The sequence below is a fragment of the Dromaius novaehollandiae genome, chromosome 1 (genome assembly GCF_036370855.1).
Source record: "Dromaius novaehollandiae isolate bDroNov1 chromosome 1, bDroNov1.hap1, whole genome shotgun sequence".
Taxonomy (NCBI): Eukaryota; Metazoa; Chordata; class Aves; order Casuariiformes; family Dromaiidae; genus Dromaius; species Dromaius novaehollandiae.
This window is the reverse complement of record NC_088098.1, coordinates 182,759,418-182,780,876: the sequence shown is the minus strand read 5'-3', so window position 1 is coordinate 182,780,876 and position 21,459 is coordinate 182,759,418. Positions and strand designations below refer to the sequence as shown.

The following is a 21,459-nucleotide window of genomic DNA, read 5'->3' as shown; positions in this document are numbered from 1 at the left end:
TGAAAAGAGGGCATGTATATTAGAATCTGTTAGAGAGCTTCTACTTCAAATAAGCGTAATTAAAAAGAGTATTTTGACCAGAATCATGCAATTACATATTAATTTGTAAATTAACTTTGTTTCTTAGTAAATGCTATATACTTTGTGAATGTGGACACTTAGTGATGTATTGCTTAGGCCTGCTAGCTGTAAATTTGTATTATTTCTTATTTTAAACTCTTCAAGCTAGACAGTATAGATAACGTGGTCTCTCTGAGATCTTTCAAAATCCTCCTGTTAATCTACCCTCTATTTTTTGTATACTTATGTATATATATCTATACATATATATATACACACACACATACGTAATGCATTTAATGTAGAACAAGTGGCATTTCAGAGGTTTAGGCCCAGTTCCCAGGATACTGTAGCCAGTTTGAGACAGTTGTTGTTTACCTATAAGACATAAATAATGACCCCTGTTTGGAAAGTCTTTCCCATTAATTTTTTAAACAAAACAGCTTTTTATATTAAAAAAACCCCTTAACAATAGTCACAAGCTCAAATTTAGGATTCTCCTCACTCATTAGTCAAAAAAAGCATAGCAATGAAAAGGAGTTTGGATTGAAAGCTAATTAATTAACTAAATATATCTCTGTATGAGTTCAACTAATTTCGGAGTTCCGCAATTTTGGCATTACATGGGCCAAATGACCACAAGATGATCATGGAGGTGAAGGCTTAAATTTTGCTGTACTTTGATAGGTCTCTACTGGGAAATTTGGCAAGTATGCACTCGGTAAAGCTCTGTGAGTTATCAAAGAGAGCAGAACCAAGACTGCACTCATAACCCTGTAGTGCCAGTTTACATCTGCTGAAGAAGTGAATTCTATACTCACATGACAGAGCCGTTAAAGAACAAAGAAAATGATCAGGAGTGCCACTTTCTCTTAGAGAAGAAAATAGCAAAGCAATTTAAAATACACTTCTTCCTCAGTTTTCTGTATGATTTTGTCGTGTAATAAGAGCTCAGAAATGTCTGAATTCAGACATTTTAGTGACCTAATATTTTTCATACAGCTTAGGTCCCTGACACCACATATTAGAAGTGATTTTATCTTTCTTCATGGTCCTGTGTTGTCATCTGTTCTCTGTTATATGGATTCTTTATGTCCATCTTTATGGGCATTCACCACTGTAGCATGAGAATGCTTTATATTAGCGTACCAAACAATACAAATAAATTTATTTTAATTTTGTTCTGCTGCTCTTGCTTCAAAAAGAAATATAGGAGCAATAGGTTGCTGTTTTGCTTTAATAAACAAAAGTTATATTCATGTACATTTTGTTCTATATTTGCATTAAAGAAAGCTAGGTAAAGAAAAGAAGAGCCTCGTACCTAAAGCAGAAGTTTGCCGAGGTGTACAATGGTCATTGTTTCTTTTGCTAGTTCATTCTCCTGTATCAGGTCTGTCCACTAAAGGTGTCAGTTCCTACTCCAGATAAACTTTATATTTATGGCACAATGTTCTGTTGGGACAGAAAAGCAGAATTGTCAACCACAGTCTTCACCTCAGACTCGGTAGTTTCAATACCCTGAATCATTAGGCACCTTCAGATAAGGGTGAGATGTTGAACTTAACTGATACACTGTAAGACAGGCTTCATGTTCTCACATGCCAGCCAGGAGCCAGGGCTACTGGGGAGATGCACCGCAGCACTGTGTCAGCTGGAGTTTCCTCAGCAGTGAAGGCGCATTGTCTCTCCACTGAAGAAGTGATGATAGAGCTGATGTCAGGTCATCATTCACCAGCGTGAAATGGCGTGTGTTAGTGCCCTAGAAGCATTTGATCAACACACTTGCATTTTGGCAGTAATCTTTGCTTCTTCAGTCAAGCTTTAAATAATAATTTGCAAAAATGTATTTATTTTGGATTTAATAGGAATTACTGAATGTTAAATATAAACTAGCTATTAGGACATACAGAAGTTAAAAGACAGATAAGAATCAATTATACAGTCTCTAAATCTGAATAAAGATATTTAAAATAACTGTCCTGTTTTATTAAAGTAACTGATTCGTTAGATTGAAATTAAAAATCTCTAACATAACCCAAAACCTAAACAAAGTATTATTCATTTTAGTGTAGTAGACTCCCCTTCTTTACACAACAGCGGACACATTTAGTGGAACAGGCAAATGCCAAAAATTAGCCACTTACATACTTAATGTTCGTGCAAATTAAATTAAAACTGTATGCAATATGTATTTTGTACTGTTTTATTTGCAATTCAGATGTTATCTCTAAATGTATGTAAAGATGCTAAATCTGCTAACGTTTTAAGATATTATAATAAAACAGAAAATTGTAGCAATTCATTTATGCTAATTTATTGACACTATAAATTCCTCAGGGCAGCACCCATGAATACATTTTCCCTTGTGAAACTAAAAGCTATATTGGTACCTCACAGATAAAGCCTAACAATAGAAATACAATTTAAGATTTATATTTGCATGGATTTTTTTTATGATTTTCTTTCTTGCTCAATTTGTAATATAAATATTCCAACAATATGTGCTTTCTTAAGATTTTCACAGTGACAGGTGATTTTAGGTACTCTTCATAAAATGTCTTAAAGGACCTAATTTTCAGGACATGGGTGCTTTGCAATTTTGAAAAATCAGGCCTCTTTAAAATGTCTTTCATAAAGACAGATAAATTCACTAAGCATTTTTGTGGTCTCGAGGGTACAGTACTTCGTGTTTTAATTTTAGGATCAGGTTTTGTTTTTACAGCATATTAAAGGACTTTTAAAGGAAATTTTACACTTTGCTTATTACATTTGGTCCTTTGCTTTTTTTTTTTTTGGTAGTTGTTGAGGTTTTTTTTTTTTAATTGGGCTCTTCTTTTTTTTTTTTTTTTGGTACTGGATTCTGACTAATCACTTATGACAAGATTGTAAGATAGCAGTTTGCCTGCAGAAAGGAGGATGCATAGCAGCACCATCCCAGGAGCAAACAGGGAAGGGAACTTTTAGAAACAAAATTTCCTCTCTTGCTTGCCTCTGGCTCTAAGGGGGAGGGGGCGTAACTCATACTGCTCTGTGCCGCTAGCCAACTGTCAGGTCAGCTCATCTCAGATGGCCAATGCGTTGAGGGGATGAAGCCAAAGCCCTGCATGTCCTCCAGCACTGGCTGCCAATGCCCCGTCAGGACATGCATCGGGGCCCTGTGCCAGCTGCTGTCATCACTTTCCTGCTTTTGCTGTGACCTACAATCCAAGTAGCCCATGCCAAGGAGCAAGCCTGCAAGTCTCCCTTGTTTTCCTGCACACTTGTGATAGGAGCACTTGACAACCCTGCCCTTATTTGCAGGTTACACCACTGAAACCAGTTTGGAGGCCTTGGTTCAGCATGCAAACAATGCTAAGCAATTGTCTGTCACCCCTTTTTCTGGATTTAGGTATATTAGACACACTAGACGAAGAATTGGATCTTGTAATTCCTGTGAGTGCTTATAAATTCATTGGAGATTTGGTCCTCACTGGATCCATCTCGCCATCAGAAAATGAAAGGAAGCTTCATGCAAGTAAATGGATTGTATTGCACCTACAGACATGTCAAACTTTGAAAACCTCATGCTCCAGACAGTCTTGCATTGCTGCTAATTGGTATGTTTTTCTTTACAATGTGAAGATTCTAACCTTTTACTTGACAGATATGTGGGTAAAATGCCACATAACATTTTGAAAGCTTACCTACAGCCTGCTGTTTACGAGTCTTGTTTATGTTGGAGCTCACGCAGGAGTACACAAATGAAAAGGGTTAGCAGGAGCAAAACTGAATGGTTAGTTTGAAATAGATGTGTAAAGTAGTGGAGAAAGATTTTCAGCTACAGAAAGTCTTAAAATGTTACTCTCTTTTAAAAAGTAGCCATACAAATGGGACACTTGATTCAGTAGATTATTTATTTATTTAATCCCTAGTTCTGTCCCTGGATTTTTGGAGGTGGAGAGCAGAGAGAGCTTCACTAGCTATTTTTTTTTAATATAAAAAAGCTTGTAGTATAGCAGCGAGAGAGCGTAAATGGGATTCCATTTCTCTCCAAGAGTTAAGAACAGAATTGTTTATGGTGTTGCAATCAGTCATGTTTAAAGTAGAACTACTTAACTGCATAACTGAATAGGGGAATACTTCAGAAACAAAAGGGTTGCAAAAAGTATTAACAAAGGCAAATTTATCTCGCAGAATTTTTAGTATTAATGTATAAGAAATTTTGTAAACCCTAGGGAGAGTTTGTAATCTTGTTGGTGGGTGAAAAATCCTGACTTAGAGTAACTAAAATGACAAAAATACAGAAATAATTGACTATCAACAAGCTAGCTTAATTCCTTTTTTTTTCTTTTTTTTTCTTTTCTTTTTTTTTTTTAACAGTGGGAACTTTATCTCCTGCAAATCTATGCACTTGCATTACTTTGTGCTCATAGTTCAGGCTTATTCTCTCCAGGAAACTAAGCAAACACTTAGAAATAACCCCTTGATATTATTCATTTACTTCAATCACTGTACTTGGAAAACAAAAGTTTCAAAGACCGTAATATCTCCATGCCACTTGAGTTGTAACTGTAAAAATACTAACATGGTGGTTTTCTCAAGAATACTCAGTATGTGGTGTCTGAATTATTTTGGAGTCTTCCTCATTTCTCTCTACCTGCTACTACTTGGAGGTGGCAGCACAGTTCCATAATTTCCACAGATGTTGGTCTCATCTTCACAACCAAATTGCTCATCTGTCTGACTGATGTAACAGCCTTCAAACTATATGCTTTGACAGGGAACAGTGATACATTAGACTCCACTGCAATTCATTGGCTACCACCAGCAAATATTAGCTCTGAAGCAACTGTAATATTGAAATACTAGAAAAGAGAGGACAATAAAAACCTACCATCCCATAATGGAACATAAGAAGCAATACTCTGATGTTAAAATTTAGAAAATTGTTTTGAATAAATGACCCAAATCTCCTCCAAATTGAAGGTGTGAAGTATGGGAAGCCTGTGATGTTACAGTCAAGCAACTTTCAAATGACTACTGTGGTAGCCAAGGCTTCAGCTTGCCTCAACAATAATATCAGCCTACCCTCCATAACATCATAACTTCTCAGATGCAGACATTTTCCTCTTAAAAGAAGATGCAGTGACACCCGATACAGAGACTTCAGTGAATTTTGAGTTATTATTTGCATTATTAATGGCTATTGGGACATTCCTATATAAGAAACATTAGTGAAATGCAGCAAGCTTCCTCAGACTCTGTTGAGTCAGTGAACTTGTTTGGGGTGCTTTTTTTTTTTGTTTTGATTATGAGAGGGCAAAGGAGAATGAAAGGAAGAAAGACTCTCTCAACTTTCCATGACCAAGCCCACTGAACATCACTTTAAAGTCCACTGCTACAGCATCTTTCTTACAGCCCCATCAAGCATGTGCTTTTGCCACTGGTCTGTTTTCATGAAGTGAATTTGTCAAGACTTTTATCTGGGCCCACATTCCATTCCTTTTTTTTTTTTTTCTTTCTTTCTTCCTGAGTTTCCTGACCTTTCATACCATCAGATATGTTATTCTTGAACTCTTACTTCGATTTTGGTTTCCCTAACCTTGCCCTTTACCAGTATTTCTCTTCTTCCTCTGATAGCTCCCCTGCTTTTCATTTGAAGCGTCTACTCCATGCCTAAGTTTCAATAGCATCCCAAAAGACCATACAGTCTCACCATACACCTTGTCAGCACCTAATCTTATATGAAAATACAGGTTTCATTACCATCTGCACCCATTCTGACAACAGTATTCTCTGTGAGCTCTTTCTTTCCATCAAGTTAAATTTCAGCATGCCTGTGGATGTTGGTATATACAAAATTAATATTCCAAATCACTAGTGTCATGTGTTTGCTCAATCTTCAATTTTTTTTTTTTTGTTAGTATGGTAAGATTGTTCCAGTTAGCTGATAGTTATTCATTTTATCTGTTACAACTGATTTGTTTCATCTGCACAGTGTATGTCAGTTGTCCAGATCTTTGAGATGTGTCCACCTTTTCCTTAAAGTGAACACTGTCAGCAATCCCAGAAAAGTTCTGAACCTCAGAGATCAGATTTGTTATAAATAAATAAATAAATAAAGCATCCAAAAATGAGACAGAATTGAAATATGCAGATGAATATGGCCTGGCTCACGTTGTCATGACACAGCAGGTCCACCTTTTCAGGTATGGTCTCCCTCCTGCAACTCTGTTGATTTTCCACAGGTTCCACGCAGTCCCCTCTGGAAGCACAAGAGAAGATTTTCTCTCCTTTGCCTCTGAAACTTGAATAGCAGCTCTCTTCCCTAGTTTTCCCAGAAGTTTCTGGCATGTTTGTTCACTGTTATCTTTCTTTCTTCCTCTTTTTTTTAATTTTCCTACCCTGCACTTGCATAAATTTCTTCATTTGTGCATTCTCTATTGTTCTCATAGAAGGCACAATCTCCCCCCTTTTCAGAGAGTTCAGCCCACCCAGAGAGGAACAAGAAGACAAACATCTGTCTTGTCTCACAACATCATCTTTAAAGAACATTTAGATACAGTAAGAGACAGAACCTACAGAAGAGACAATAACCTACAATAAATGCAGACAAGCTAAGCACCCCCACTAGATCAAGTATTTTATAAACAATAATAAAATTTAAAACTGTATAAATAAATATTAAAATCATTATAATATTGAAGGGTGTATGTGCTCTAATTTCTAACAAACTTGTCACAAAAAATTCACAAAACGGATTTCCATCAGTAAACAATGTCAGTGAAACCGAAATATATTGCTAAAAGTTACAGCAATTTCCCATGAAAACAAAAATTAACAAGTTAAAAAAAAATCCATAGGATGTTCACTTCAGAAAAATGTGTAAGTATTTCAGAACATATCCTTTATTTCAAAACATATGTCATATTTTCCATTATATATTACAAAACCTAACATTTATATTTAGACAGTATATTCCTAACTTGTCAGTTATGAAAACATAACAAGTCATATCATATGATCATATTACAATGATGTAATGTGCCCCCAGGATTACATCAGGTTATAGTATGTTCAATTAAAATGTAACAGTTAAAATGTTCTACTATTTCTAACTATTTTCAATGTTCTAGTATTTTTTAAACTAGGCTGTGTAAGAAAACAACCAACCCTTTTGCCTATCACCTGAGTGTCTCTCTATTGCTCATTCTTCTCAGTAACTTTGCAACCTATTATCCAATTTCAATCTAATTTACCAAGGGGACAGAAACTCCAAAGGTGATTGCAGTCTTAAAATTTCATTCCAGCTGGTGGGTATATATAAGCGATAAATGGATACCATCACTGAGAGAAAGAAAAGCAGCCATTGTACTGTTCTCTGGGCAGCTGCTGCCTGGCCGGACAGCATCTCCTGGTCAACCAGCCGTTCACATCTGCAAAGCAATGGTCACTGAAGGCATAGGGGGGAGCTGGTGCTAGCTGCAGTGGGAAACTTTAAAAACACACCTGTAGGAAACCAGTTTTCATTAGTTCCTTTGCTCATGAGCAGATTGCTTTATTTTTTAAATCATTAAGAAAACTTCCACTTAGTTTGTTTGAAACATATCATCTTCTGTCTCAGAGTGTCTCCTGTTCACACTGTAATAAAATAATTTGACGCTTCTGTATTCTGCGCTAAGCGGCCATTAGGTAACGTGCCTGAAAACAGGCAGGAGAATCCAAGTCCTAAGGCACTTCTCTGTGGCCTAACGAGTCATCCTTTCTCCTAAGCTCAATGAATAAAAATTCTCTTTTGCAAAATGACAAAAGTACAAGTGTAAACACAATGCTTCCCGGCAAGGTGAAAGAAGTAGTTCTCCACTGTTTCAGCAACAGCCTCAGGCTTATCTCCTGCTTGCCATATCCCTTTCCCTGACATATTTTTAAATAGCCACATGCTCCACTTCAGTGCCCTTTTCCTATTTATCTCAATTCTTGGTTCCTGCCCCTCAATTACTCCACTAACATCATCCGCCTGACACATGCCTTCTTTTGCCTTTACATACTGCACTCTCATTCCTTGTTCTCTCTCTCAGTAACTATCTTTTCCTCTACATGTCTCACTCCTTTGGGCTCAGGTTTAAACTGACACAAAAGTAATTTTTAGCTATTAAGTTGTTGACGCATCGAAACAATACTAATAATTTGAAGAAATGCCCTTTTAATTTACATCAGTTGTACTACTTTGTCATTATGGAATGAATCAAATCAGCGGAAAGGTTTCTATTGATTACATTGAGTTTCTGGACAATACTTCTCTTACATTCCTCTAGATACCATATAATTTCTGTTTTTAATTGTTACTTCAACTAATTTTCCTAGACGAAAAGTAAAACTTGCCACATTATAATTTCTTGATCATCCTTTTAGTCTTTTTGAAAAATAAACAGTTGTAGTACCTTCTAATCCTCACATATAGCAACTGCTCTTAATGGCTGTATATTTTTAACAGTTCACTTGCTTCATTTTTGGTTTCTGTAAGAACTCTTGATAACAATCATTTACTGTTAGATACTTTTTGCTCTTTAGGAATCTCTCTGTTGACACTTCAGTACATACCCATGTCTCATCTTTGTTACTAAAAGAAAAAAAAAAAGGTTGACTTGAGGAAATCTGTTCATTTTCTATGAGGACTGTAGCACAGAAATTTAATTTCTCTTCAATATTCTTATGCTCTTTGCTTTTTCTTTTACAGCTGGTCAGCCAACCGACTCACTGGTTCTATTATGACTTCCCCAATTTGAAAAAGCATATGTTTGTTTGTTAGCAGATATTCTCATTCTTTGATATATAGATTCTTTGTTCCTCAAAATCCCTTCTTAGCCTTTCTAATTTCACTTCTTTCTTTTCTTTTTAAGTTGATTGGATTTGGACTTTCCCAATGATACAGTTTAGGCTCAAATAACTTACGTATTGAACTTTGACATTTAACTATATTGATCTTCTCTTTGCCTTCCTATTTTCTTTTATTTGTTTAGGGATATTTGTTCTGGGACTTCTGTGCTATGCTTAAGTACCCTTATGCTGAGACTACAGATTTTCATTTCACCACTTGATTGAAGATATTTCTTATTTCTTTGCTTTTTCAAAAAGTAGAAAGGTTTACCTGTCCTTGCTAAGGACATAATAGTAAAGTCCTGCCTCCATTTTAGCGTGAATATTTCCCCCAAAGATTCTGAATGTAATTTTATTATGTTCATGATTAATCATCATTTTTGAAAAGTTGTTTTGAGATAATTCCTGTTACTGTCTGTTATTTTGCTTGATGTCAGAGTACAGTTTCCAGTAAACAAATATTTCAAGTGTCAAATTCCAAAGCACTATTTGACCAGTTCATATAGAAGGGATTCAAGTCATTTGTTAGGGCTGTTATACTGGTCTTTGCTTCTTTGTTGAGCTTCTCCCACACAGTGTATTCACTATATTTTTCTTGAGTAGTAAAATCCTTCCTTATGTGTATTTTATTATTTAGGATTCACAGCCATCATTTTATCTATTTATTAGCTTCTTCACAATACAGCTTTCTCACAAAACTATTAATAAGGATTTTTATTTTGTTTTTGTTTTTTGTTTCATTTTTTTCACACTAAATAAATGCTATGTACTGAATACACAGTGATATGGTATAACATGTAGGTATCATTGGCAGTCATTGGCATTATTCGCACTTTCTATCTGTGGCTTTTCCATGTGAAAAATACAGCAATTTCATGATGAATGTAGACCAAATTATGATACCACTCTAAACCATCAAACATGCAGTATGTGCTAGAAATTTCACAGAAAAAAATCATTTTAGATACACTGTAAAGTCATCAAATAAATTTAAAAAAATATTATTTGCAAAGGTGGATTAAAATCAGTAAATGCCATTTTGTTATTATAAACTGTCTGATGTAACAAACTTCAGCCTGGCAGATGCATATATTCATATGGAGGCATAATTTTTAACTGGCTTTCTCCTGTTAGGTACCTAAATCACTACTGAGGTTAAGGGCCACAATTTTTGAAGAGGTTAAACTGATGCTGTTTCCAATAAATCATTAGAAATTGCCAATAATCAGCCATATCTGAAAATAAAACTAGAAAGTAGCTGCATTGAAGTTAACATTAAAAATCTCAGTGACTTGTAGAGGGATGGGGAAAGGATAAGGATTTCACTTATGACTTCTCTTGACAGTCAACTGATAGTGAAATAGATTTAAAGATCTAATACTAAGATTTTTTTTCTCCATGTATTCTACGTATGTCATTAGTGTCAATGGAATGGTGTAAGCTGCAAGATATTTGATGAAAAAGAGGCACATTTTACAATCAAACACTCCGATTACTTGGGTAGAGGTTATGTAGTATACCCCTTAATGGAAAGTCCTGAGCACTTGTATTACAAACTGCAGAATGCCCACAAATGTATTGACTTCACTGTGAAGACAGAGTGTTTATCGTGCAATGCTGAGTCATATTAAGCAAAAAAAAAAAAAAAAAAAAGGAAGAAGAAAATAATTAAAAAACCAGTCAGTAGACTGGAGAAAAAAAGCAATGGAGACATTAGCCTTCTCCAAAAAAAAAAAAGAAAAATTAAAATAGAAAGATCGTCACATACATCTTGCTTTTCTTTCTTTTTTTTTTTAATGAGAAAATCAAGACATAAATTGTCAGAAACATATTACATAGTATATGCCACTCTATTAGCGAAATGATTGTTTCATCCTGCTGGTGCTCCACCTGCTCCTTCCTAAAGAAAAGTAGAGATAACATACGTGTGTGCACGTGTGCACACAAATACACGGAATATACCCCAAATGCAGCAGTATCTGCAGCACGCTAGAGGGAGCCATTACATAATTGCAATGACCCCCCTTTTTTCCCCCCCATTACAGAACTTTGTGAATATTTGGGCATCCCGAGATATGCTGCACGCTGGCATGGGCTGCAGAACAAGGAGAGGAAAGCACAGGACTCGGGCTAGAAAGAAGCGAGGTGTCCTGGTGACTCAGGGGCTTACTCTGGAGTTTGTTCCCTTTCGAGAATTGCGCTGCTCTCAGATGTGACTTTTATAAATAAGTGACTTAGCCGACTACTCTGATTTTTCACCAGCCAATCTGAAGCCTTCGCTGAGAGAGCGTAGCCCATTTTGTAAACATATTCTGTATTTCGTCTGTCTGTCGCTCTCGCACAGAAAGTTGGCACGTCTGAAAGCAGCGATTTTACGCTGCCGCTAATGTATGTATAGCTTATTTATATACCGCGTTTTAACACAGCATTAGTTTGGTAATGGTTACTAGCGGACTCGCTCTGCACGGCAAACTCTCCGTTTCAAGGCTACGAGGAGCTCTGCGGGACTGGAGGTGGGTCTGGAAAGCGCGCTCCTCTGGAGCCGCGAATTCGCAAGACTTTCCCTAAGTTGAATGATATTTACGGTCACCGTCACTCGGCAGGGGCGGGAGGCTACCCCGCTGACTGAGGCCAACGAGCAGCCTTTTTAGCTGCTTCTTTGCAGAGCCGCCCCTCAGCCCCCGCCGGGAGCGCCCCGCCGCTGCCCCGCCGCGGGTCGTCGCCTCGCCCTGCGCGGCTCCCGCCGCTCGCGCCCCCGCCGCTCGCGCTGTGCCGGCGGCATCGCCTCGGCCCCGCCAGGCGCGGACGCGGCGCCACCGCACTCACCTGGCCGCCCTCGGACCTCCGCCCGGGCCGCGGCCGCGCCGTCCCGCCGCCGCGGGGCTCCCGCTGCGGCGCGGGGAAAACCCGCCCCCGCCGGGCGCGGAGAAGGGGGCAGAGCGGCGGGGAAAGGCGGGGGAGGGGGGTTGCGTTTGCTCTCCGGGTGTCGGTGCCGCGCCAAGCCGGCGAGGGAGGCCCCGCGGGGCACCGCGCACCGCCCCCACCCCACCTCGCCTCCCCACCCGCGCCGGCTGCTGCGCGCCTAAGGCGTGCGCCCCGGAGAAGTGCCGGTCCCAGCGTCTCCTCCTGTATTTATTTATTCATTTACTTATTTTTTCACCGAGGATCGCGGAAGACTTGTTAATATTTCTTAAAAAAAAAAAAAATCGGTGGGGGGGAGGGCGGGGGGCGCGGAGGCGCCGCAGCGCGCAGAGGCGGCACTGCAGTTTGCAAGCAACAAGCACCGCGCGCGCCGCCGGCCCCGTCTCCGCGATCTAATCAATGACACCCGGGCGCCCCAGCCCCAGCCCCGCCCCGCCGTCCCCCGGCCGCCTCCCATTCGCCGGGCGGCGGGGAGGCCGGTCGCAGCCGCCGCCGGGGATTGGCTGGCGGGGAATCAGTATCAATGTTTAAGCGGCGGCGTGAGGTGAATAGAGTCAGTCGGCGAGAGGCGCTGGGCGAGCGCGGTGGTGCGGGGAGCCGGCAAGTGCTGCAGTGAGGAGGGACGGGGAGGAGGAGGAGGAAGGGGGGAGGTGGAGAGACGCGGCTCCAACTGTTGAATTTTCGCTGAATCTCCACTTACCTGCGGGCGGCTCGCGAGATGGATTTGCTTTATCGGAGACTGGCGTTTCTTTTGCACGCTGCCTGGCTAAGACTGGCGACCGTCTGTTTGAAAGGGGCCACCCATCAATGAGGCAGAAAGAAGAATTTTTAAAGCCCCTCTTGCACAGATTGCAGAATTAACTATGTACTTTGGGTCTGGACTCAAAGGAGAAAAAACAGTGCAGAACTGAGACTCGGAACTAGCTATGTATTGGGAACCTATGATTTTTTTTTCTTTTAATATGAAAGATCTTTGATTATTTCACACATAGCACTGAGGAAAGGTGGTTAAAAACACTCAGCAAAGCAGGAGACAGACGCGCCTCTGTGCCAGTGAGTGGATAACAGCCTTGTTTTCCTGATCCTCAGTCTCCCGGAGAAAGAGGTATAGTAAAAGTGCAGCTGAATCTGACACCCCCCTCTCCCATTCTTTTTCCCTCCTTCTAAAACATTAAATCTGATATTTTTTTCTGTCTATAGAGTGAGTCAGAAAAGCGTTAGGAAGAAGCTGCAACTAATGTCTGTGAAGGGAGGAACATGAGGCGGTAGTGAATGTGATTTGTTCTGCTGGATCTGACTCATCTAGCAGATTGAAACACCTGCATTTCTGGATGTGTCATTCATTTATTTCTGGCTGTTAAAAGAACCTGAAAAAAAAATTAGTTCCCTCTCCTCAATATTTACCTATACCTCATATTACTGGGAAAGGTAGATCGTAGCAGGGCTGGCGTTGCCGCTGGTCTTCACCACCCTAACTCCCCCCCCCTCCCCCCCCGTACACACACACATAAACCAATATGTCCAGAGAGACTGCTAAAGCTTAGAGGGACTGCTAAAATGCGTTATGCCAACCACGGAACTGCATAGGTTTCAATAGAAGCGAATTAGTCGATTAAAAGATCTGCCACTTTATTCATCACCAAGATTGTTTTTCCTCTTCCTCTCCCCTCCCTTAGATGAAGAGGACTAGGAGGCAGTGTCATTGGAAGGAGATGCTGAATAGAAAGAAAAGAGAGGCACTTGACAGCGCAGCCCTGTGAATGCAGAGACTGTTTCCCTTTTAGCGAGAGACTAAGAGAGAGTGTGTAGTGGCTTTTTTCTTTCTTTCTTCCTTTCTTTCTCCCCCTTCCCGCTCTCTGGCTTTTTTTTTTTTAAATCCGTGCGTCCAGCCATGGGTTGCCTGTTGATTTCCTCTCGACTGGAGAGAGAAGCAAACTGGAATTAAACTGCATTGAGAAAAGTGCAGCTCCTCAGACACACACACGCATAGATACACAGAGAGAAAGGATGTGGTGGTGGCGGCGGCTACTGGCCTGTCTTAAAGAAACCCAAGTGTGCATCTGAGCACAGCCTGTGATTTCTCTCAAAATATATATTTACTGCTAATAATGATGATCAGCTGGTGGGTTTCTTAATTATTTTTTCCCCCTCCACGCAGGAGTGGGAGGCTGGTAGTAGAGGGAGAGAAAGGAAACTACAAATCCGGACACTATTTTTTTTTTCCCCGTTTTGTGTTTTCCCTCCTACACTGCAATTCCCATTCCCTCGTCTTCTGATTCGGGAAGGAAAGAGTGAGTACATACGAGACAGGGGAGAAATACCGATGGCAGCGAGATGCAGTTCGCTGCCGCAAGCAATGCAAGATTAGATCTCTAAATGCAGCAAAACACTCCCTGAAAACCAACAACCCCGCGGTGCAATCAGACATTTCACTGCCTCTCACTGCACACGAAGAGGGCTTCAACAACAAGCTGAGACTTTCTTCTCCTTCCGTCTCCCTCCTGCTCCCCCCCCCCCACACTCCACTCCATCAATCGCATCACAAGCGATGAGTAGCAAATAAGCTTTTTCCCCCTGCTTACAGCCCTGTGGCCACCCCTTTTTCCCATGTATATATAAATACATCTATTAAAAAAAATCTTTTTGACCGTTTTTAGAGAAACAACCACCGTCGCCGATATTTTTATTATTATTTTTATTGTCCTTTGTACATCGGAGATTCAAGCATCGGGAACGCTTCGCCTCCCCGGAGGACAAGATCTTTTTGCAATTTTTCTGGTTTTTGAACTCCTCCTCCTCCTCCTCCTCCTCCCACTGCTGAAGTTGGACAGCCGAAGTAACTGCGAAGGGATCGTAAGCATGGCAAAGCGCTTGCTGAAACGCTGCTGAAGCTGCTTCCCCCCCTCCCCCCCCCCCCCCCCCCCCGAGCTACATGGTCCATTTGCTGCCTCTCATCCTGTGTCTGCAGATGTTTTAGAGCAACAGGTTCAGGAACTTAAAATATAGGGGTTGGGAGAGAGAAGGCAAAAAAAAAAAAAAAAAAAAAAAAAGAGAGAGAGAGGAAGACGACTAAACCCAGTGCAGGAGGCAGAGAAGACGGGGGCAGCCCTGGTCGCTGCTGCAGCTGCTGCCACCCCACCCCCAGCACGGGGATGTACCTTTCCATTTGTTGCTTCTTCCTCTGCTGGGCTCCCGCCCTGTCGCTGAAGAACCTGAATTACTCAGTGCCGGAGGAGCAGGGAGCGGGCACGGTCATTGGGAACATCGGCCGCGATGCGCGGCTGCAGCCGGGCGCGGCGGGCAGCGGGCTGCTGCCCCCGGAGCGTGGTGGCGGCAGTGGCCCCGGCAGCCGCGGCTCCAAGTCCACCTTCCGGGTGCTGGAGAACTCGGCGCCACACCTCCTGGATGTGGACGGCGAGAGTGGACTGCTCTACACCAAGCAGCGCATTGACCGCGAGGCGCTGTGCCGGCGCAGTGCCAAGTGCCAGCTGTCGCTCGAGGTGTTCGCCAACGACCAGGAGATCTGCATGATCAAGGTGGAGATTCAGGACCTGAACGACAATGCGCCGACTTTCCCCTCCGACCAGGTGGACATGGACATCTCGGAAAATGCTGCGCCGGGCACACGCTTCCCCCTCACCAGCGCCCATGATCCAGATGCCGGGGACAATGGGTTGCGTACCTACCTGCTCACCCGTGACGACTACGGCCTATTCTCCCTCGATGTGAAGTCTCGTGGAGACGGCACAAAGTTCCCAGAGCTGGTGATCCAGAAGCCTTTGGATCGTGAGGAGCAGAGTCACCACACCCTGGTACTGACAGCACTGGATGGTGGTGACCCACCGCGCTCAGGCACAGTGCAGATCAATGTGCGCCTCATTGACTCCAATGATAACAGCCCCATCTTTGAGGCTGCTTCCTATGTGGTGGAGCTGCCGGAGAACGCGCCACTGGGCACTGCCGTCATAGACCTCAATGCCACTGATGCCGACGAGGGCACCAACGGGGAGGTGCTCTACTCATTTAGTGGCTACGCGCCCGAACGTGTCCGTGACCTCTTCAGCATTGACCCGCAGAGCGGCCTTATCCGCGTCAAGGGCAACCTGGACTATGAGGAGAACGGCCTCATTGAGATTGACGTCCAGGCCCGAGACCTGGGGCCCAATCCTATCCCTGCACACTGCAAGGTCACCGTCCGCCTCATCGACCGCAATGACAATGCACCCACCATTGGCTTTGTCTCCGTTCGCCAGGGAGCGCTGAGCGAGGCCGCCCCGCCAGGCACTGTCATCGCCCTGGTGCGGGTCACCGACCGTGACTCAGGCAAGAACGGGCAGCTCCAGTGCCGGGTGCTGGGCGGTGGCGGCGGGCCCGGTGCTGTCCCCTTTGCCCTGGAGGAGAACTATGACAACTTCTACACTGTGGTCACTGACCGGCCTCTGGACCGTGAGGCACAGGACGAGTATAACGTGACCATCGTAGCCCGTGATGGGGGCAGCCCCCCGCTCAACTCCACTAAGTCCTTCTCTGTCCGAATCCTTGACGAGAATGACAACCCACCCCGCTTCAGTAAGAACCTGTATGTGCTGCAGGTGCCTGAAAACAATATCCCTGGAGAATACCTGGGCTCTGTCTTGGCCCAGGACCCTGATCTGGGCCAAAATGGGACAGTCTCTTACTCCATCCTGCCTGGGCACGTTGGTGATGTCTCCATCTACACCTACGTCTCTGTCAACCCCACAAATGGTGCTATCTATGCCCTGAGGAGCTTCAACTATGAGCAGACCAAGCACTTTGAGTTTCGTGTGCTGGCCAAGGACTCAGGTTCACCCCACCGCGAGAGCAATGCCACAGTACGCGTCACTGTGCTAGATGTCAATGACAATGCACCTCTCATCGTCCTGCCTGCCCTCATCAATGACACCGCCGAGCTGCAGGTGCCTCGCAATGCTGGTGTGGGCTACCCTGTGGGCACTGTCCGCGCCCTGGACAGTGACTTTGGGGAGAGCGGGCGCCTCACGTACGAGATTGTGGAAGGCAATGAGGAGCACCTCTTTGAGATGGACCCAACTAGTGGTGAGATACGCACCTTGCACCCCTACTGGGAGGAACTCAGCCCTGTGGCTGAACTGGTGGTAAAAGTCAGTGACCATGGCAAGCCCAGCCTCTCTGCAGTGGCCAAGCTCATTGTCAGGGCTTTGGCTGGGCCCCTGCCCGAGGCTGGCGAGCCGCAAGTGAATGGCGAGCAGCATCGGCGACCACACTGGGACTTGTCACTGCCCCTGATCGTGACCCTGAGCACTGTCTCCATCATCTTGCTGGCTGCCATGATCACTATTGCCGTGAAGTGCAAGCGAGAGAACAAGGAGATCCGCACCTATAATTGTCGCATTGCCGAGTATAGCCACCCTCAGCTGGGAGGAGGGGGAGGCAGTGGCGGGGGAGGAGGAGGCAGTGGCAGTGGAGGGGGCAAGGGCAAGAAGAAGAAGATCAGCAAGAATGACATTATGCTGGTGCCCAGTGAGGGCGAGGACAGCCGGGGCCCCCTCAATGTCATGAACGTGGTGAGCAGCCCATCCCTGGCCACCTCACCCATGTACTTTGACTACCAGACCCGCCTGCCCCTCAGCTCTCCCAGGTCTGAGGTGATGTACCTGAAGCCCGCCTCCAACAACCTGACTGTACCCCAGGGACATGTGGGCTGCCACACCAGCTTCACAGGGCAAGGGACTAACGCCAGCGAGGCTCCCCCGAGCCGGATGTCCATAATTCAGGTAGGAGACTTTTAGAATACCCTGGACCTCACTTTAGATGCTGGTTTAACTTTACGTTTTGTCTGCAGTGAAATCTGCTGTAAGGCACCAGTGAAGGGACCAACACAAGTCATTTAAGAGAGGTGGACTTAAAAAAAAAAAAAACAAACAAACAAACAAAAAAAAAAAACGTGGAAGCAGATCATACTGGTGGGTGTGCTTCTGCAGTCACACTGGGGTTTCCTGTGTGACTCAAAAGTAAATCTGCCCTGAAATAAATGGAGTTACAGCAGTGTAAAAGAGGTGCGTGTGAGAGTGCAGGCAGGCATTTCATACATCTGGGAAAATACCCCAAAACGCCCCAAAAGATCATCAGACAGAGTTGGGATCATCTACACATTTCGCTTTACTTTGGTTTGGGGTGGAGAAGGGGGAGGGCATATCTGAAGCAGTCATGTCATCTGCAGTAACTAACAGAACATGGGAGAAACTCTACACACTGAGGACATCTATTGCAACAGTGTATTATAGCCCTCCAATCCTGTATGTAAATATGAGCTATCTTTCCGAGATGTATGTTTTTTAAATTTTTTTTAATTTCCTTCTTCAGAGTATATATACATAAATATTTATTTTTGACACAGAACAGTATCTTTGGGGCCCCATTGCCTCCTCCTCTCTCCATAAACAACCAAACCTTCAGCGTTGAAAATTTTGCTTAGTCAAGTAGAAAAAAATGTATGTGGTGACTCCCTCCTACCCCAAATGTTAACACAACTCACGTCCTGTCATAAAACAGCACAACAACTAGTCAGATTTCCAGTAGCCTGAATCAATATCGATTATTGCTTTATAGCGAAAGACTTGCATGCTCTGTTTTCTTCCAAAGCTCGTTTAGAAATTACAGCTGGGCTGCATTCTGCAGTCAGTTATATCCACACTGTCTTACTGACTTTTATGAATGTGAGAAATGGCAGAATTTGGACCATTTTAATTTTTAGCAGATAGTTTAAAGTGCAAAGTCAGAAGATATATTCCAGAGCAGTGAACTTGCAGACTGAAAGTGAGGGCAGAATTTGGCTCCAGTTGATTTAACATAAAGTATTCATGATTAATGCATCCTAATGTTCAAATACTACAGATATGTTCCAAAGTGATTTTTAACATTTGGATTGAATGCAGGCTCTGGATAATGACTATTAAATATATCTGAAATGTCATATCTGTTTTGTCCTGTGGTTCTCCTAATATGCTGTTCTGAGTCATAGGGGAATGAGCTGAGTGTATCAGAAGTGACACAGACTCATTTTGTGTACGCAGCTAGTGAGAAAGAAGTTGTGCTGTAGACACTTGGTGTACCAAAAGAAAATTCATAATACCTTTGAGTTACCATACTGTGCAGTCTGTGGACATTGAATGTGCTAGTTACCAGCTGCATCTAATTTTATAAACTAAATAGAAGTAGCCACTAGTAATTGGCATGTTGAGTAACCAAAATTCTAGGAATTGATTGACCATAAGTTGAATATTTATGACAAAAGCAAAAAAAAAAAAAAAAAAAAAAGGCTGCCTGTACAATGTCACTGTGAACTAACCCTCGACCCACTATTTATTGAGTTGTGTCACAGAAACAATTTCATTTTATGCCTATCATGAATTTGTGTTTCTATCAATTAGGTGAGTAGAGCAATACTTAAAATCTGAAATTGATTTTAACAAAAAGTGACACTTCAGGAAGGAGTTTAGGTTAGGGCACAACTGAAGATAATTTGATTTATAATTCATGCTTTAAAAGACAAATATTTTTCAATGACACTTGTTTAAGTAATGTCAACTTTTCTACTGTAAAATGGAGTGGTCAGAATGCAATTTTTTTCTTCCAAGTGATGAGTGTACTAGTTAGTAAAAGATAGAAAATTATACTTTCCTACAACCATGTAATGTCTATATAAAGCAATTAATTCATGTATTGATGCTACTGAGTAGTAAAGATTCAATTGTAGTGTAAAATCCCTATGGAAAATATGATTCCTTTTTTACAGTGTTCACTGTATAATATCAATCATGATTTTTTTTCCCTGACATCTATATAAAGCTAAAAGAGGAATTTCCTCCCTTAAAAAGGTGTGTTGTGGTTTCTATAAGAGTTTTCGATATGGCAACCGTAGCAAATGTTAACCATAATTCCTCCTAGCACGTACTGACATATCTAATATTTTATTTTTTGCTTTCCCTTCAAATCTACACAGTATGTTTTGGATATTTAGATGGTCTAACCAGTAGATTAGGAAACACTAATTTTTCACTAGTGAACAACCCTTTGAACATACTATTAACAGTGTATTTTGTAATTATATTAAAAGAACAAATACACCATATGACATACAGTATTTGGGCTCTACTTAGGAAAGACCCAGAAGTAAAGTAGTTAGGTAGAGATATTGGATCCTCTTCACTATGCTTTTGTATTATTAAAATACATTTTATATTCTACATCTCCATATCCCTAAAGTAAATTTTATATAAAATTTGCACTTAGAACGTAGATGCTACTTTGTGTCTGGTACTGTACTTCTAGATCATGTAAAATTCAAACTGCAAACTTATAGAGAAAGAGTAAATGATGAGCCCTCTCTCTGGATCTAATATATCCTTAATTGCTCCAGGAAACCTGTTTCTGGAAGAGTAAATTGCTCAGTTAGGAATCAAAGGTATAGCCAGTAGAAAAAAAGATATAGAATCCAAACAGCTGTGGTGTCATCTCCTTTCATTAATCAATTCCAAAAAGCAGTTTTCTTCATTACCTCAGTAAGGCAGAGCTAAACGATTGTGTAAGTGTTCTCTAGTGAATGTTCACTTTATTTTTTTTTCAGAAATATTACTGAACCACAATAATCCCACACTATATAATTCATACAACTAAACTGCTTTCCTTCACTCTCATTTTCTCAGCAAGTATTTAATGGCAGAGTTCTCTAGCAGGACACTTATTAAAACTTATATATATATATATATTTAAAACATGCTGTATTACTTAGCACATTCAACTGATTCTATAAATATTTAAAATCAAATAAATAATTGCTTTCTCAGTAAGATCTAGATTTTCTCACTCTTATTAGGAGTGCATAACACTTTTTCTGCTTTGCAGTAAGAACCAGTAAAGTCAATAGACCAGGGTATGGTTCCCTTATTTCTGCTGAATAGTATTTTGTCTTACAGATAGCTCAATTAAAATCAATGAATACCTGTGGAGTAAAGTGCTACTTAGTGACAATGGGTTTCAGGCTGACCCAAAAGGACCAGCAGCTGAATAAAATACAGCCTGATTATGTGTAAGAGCAGTGTAATCTTGTTTCTCTTTAAGTGACTTCTGTTATACCTTAGTCACAAGTTTTAACAACTTGTTTTTTACTCACCCCTTTATAACACTTAGCTCTTTGTGATGTTTTTATATGTCACTTATATGAAACAGTGAAGTTCTTTGGTATAGTAATTCAGTGATTTAAGTATGCATACACTATATATGTATAGAATTTTGGATAAATAGCTCAGGACACTGAATGCTTTGAGCATTTATTGATACAAGAGACTTGCAAGTGCTTAGGGCCTCTGAAAATCAGGCCATTTGTGATTTAATCTACACTTAAGGTTGATGTATACAAAGAACAGTACTTAACAATGTGCTGAGAAGTTAGAACAACTACATGTTAGCATGTTTCATCATTTCTAACTTCAGCAATCATATTCTAAGCATATTTCAGAAACAGTACTTCCAAAGGGCAATTCAGTTAAAAAAATATTTAGATGTAAACCCGTCCAATGTAGTCCTCATTGCCAGACTCAAAATTCTTTGGAAGCTTTGAAT

The 21,459-nt window shown here is 41.7% G+C and overlaps 1 protein-coding gene and 1 long non-coding RNA gene across 6 annotated transcripts in view; one reads left to right on the top strand and one right to left on the bottom strand.

Moving 5' to 3' along the window:
* The window catches only part of LOC135330264 (uncharacterized), a 28,321-nt gene extending 26,816 nt beyond the window's left edge, over window positions 1-1,505 (bottom strand). Inside the window, exon 1 of the long non-coding RNA XR_010392171.1 lies at window positions 1,382-1,505. This is a non-coding gene — a long non-coding RNA (uncharacterized LOC135330264). The remainder of the gene's footprint in view (window positions 1-1,381) is intronic.
* Window positions 1,506-12,371: 10,866 nt separating this feature from the next.
* PCDH17 (protocadherin 17) overlaps window positions 12,372-21,459 on the top strand; it is a 91,438-nt gene continuing 82,350 nt past the window's right edge. For 3 of the 5 annotated variants that reach the window (XM_026101151.2, XM_026101152.2, XM_064504797.1), the window contains exon 1: window positions 12,372-17,612. In XM_026101151.2, coding sequence (XP_025956936.1) covers window positions 14,991-17,612 — 2,622 coding nt within the window. In that variant the 5' untranslated portion in view covers window positions 12,372-14,990. The remainder of the gene's footprint in view (window positions 17,613-21,459) is intronic. The other 2 variants (XM_026101150.2, XM_064504796.1) reach the window with 2 other exon arrangements.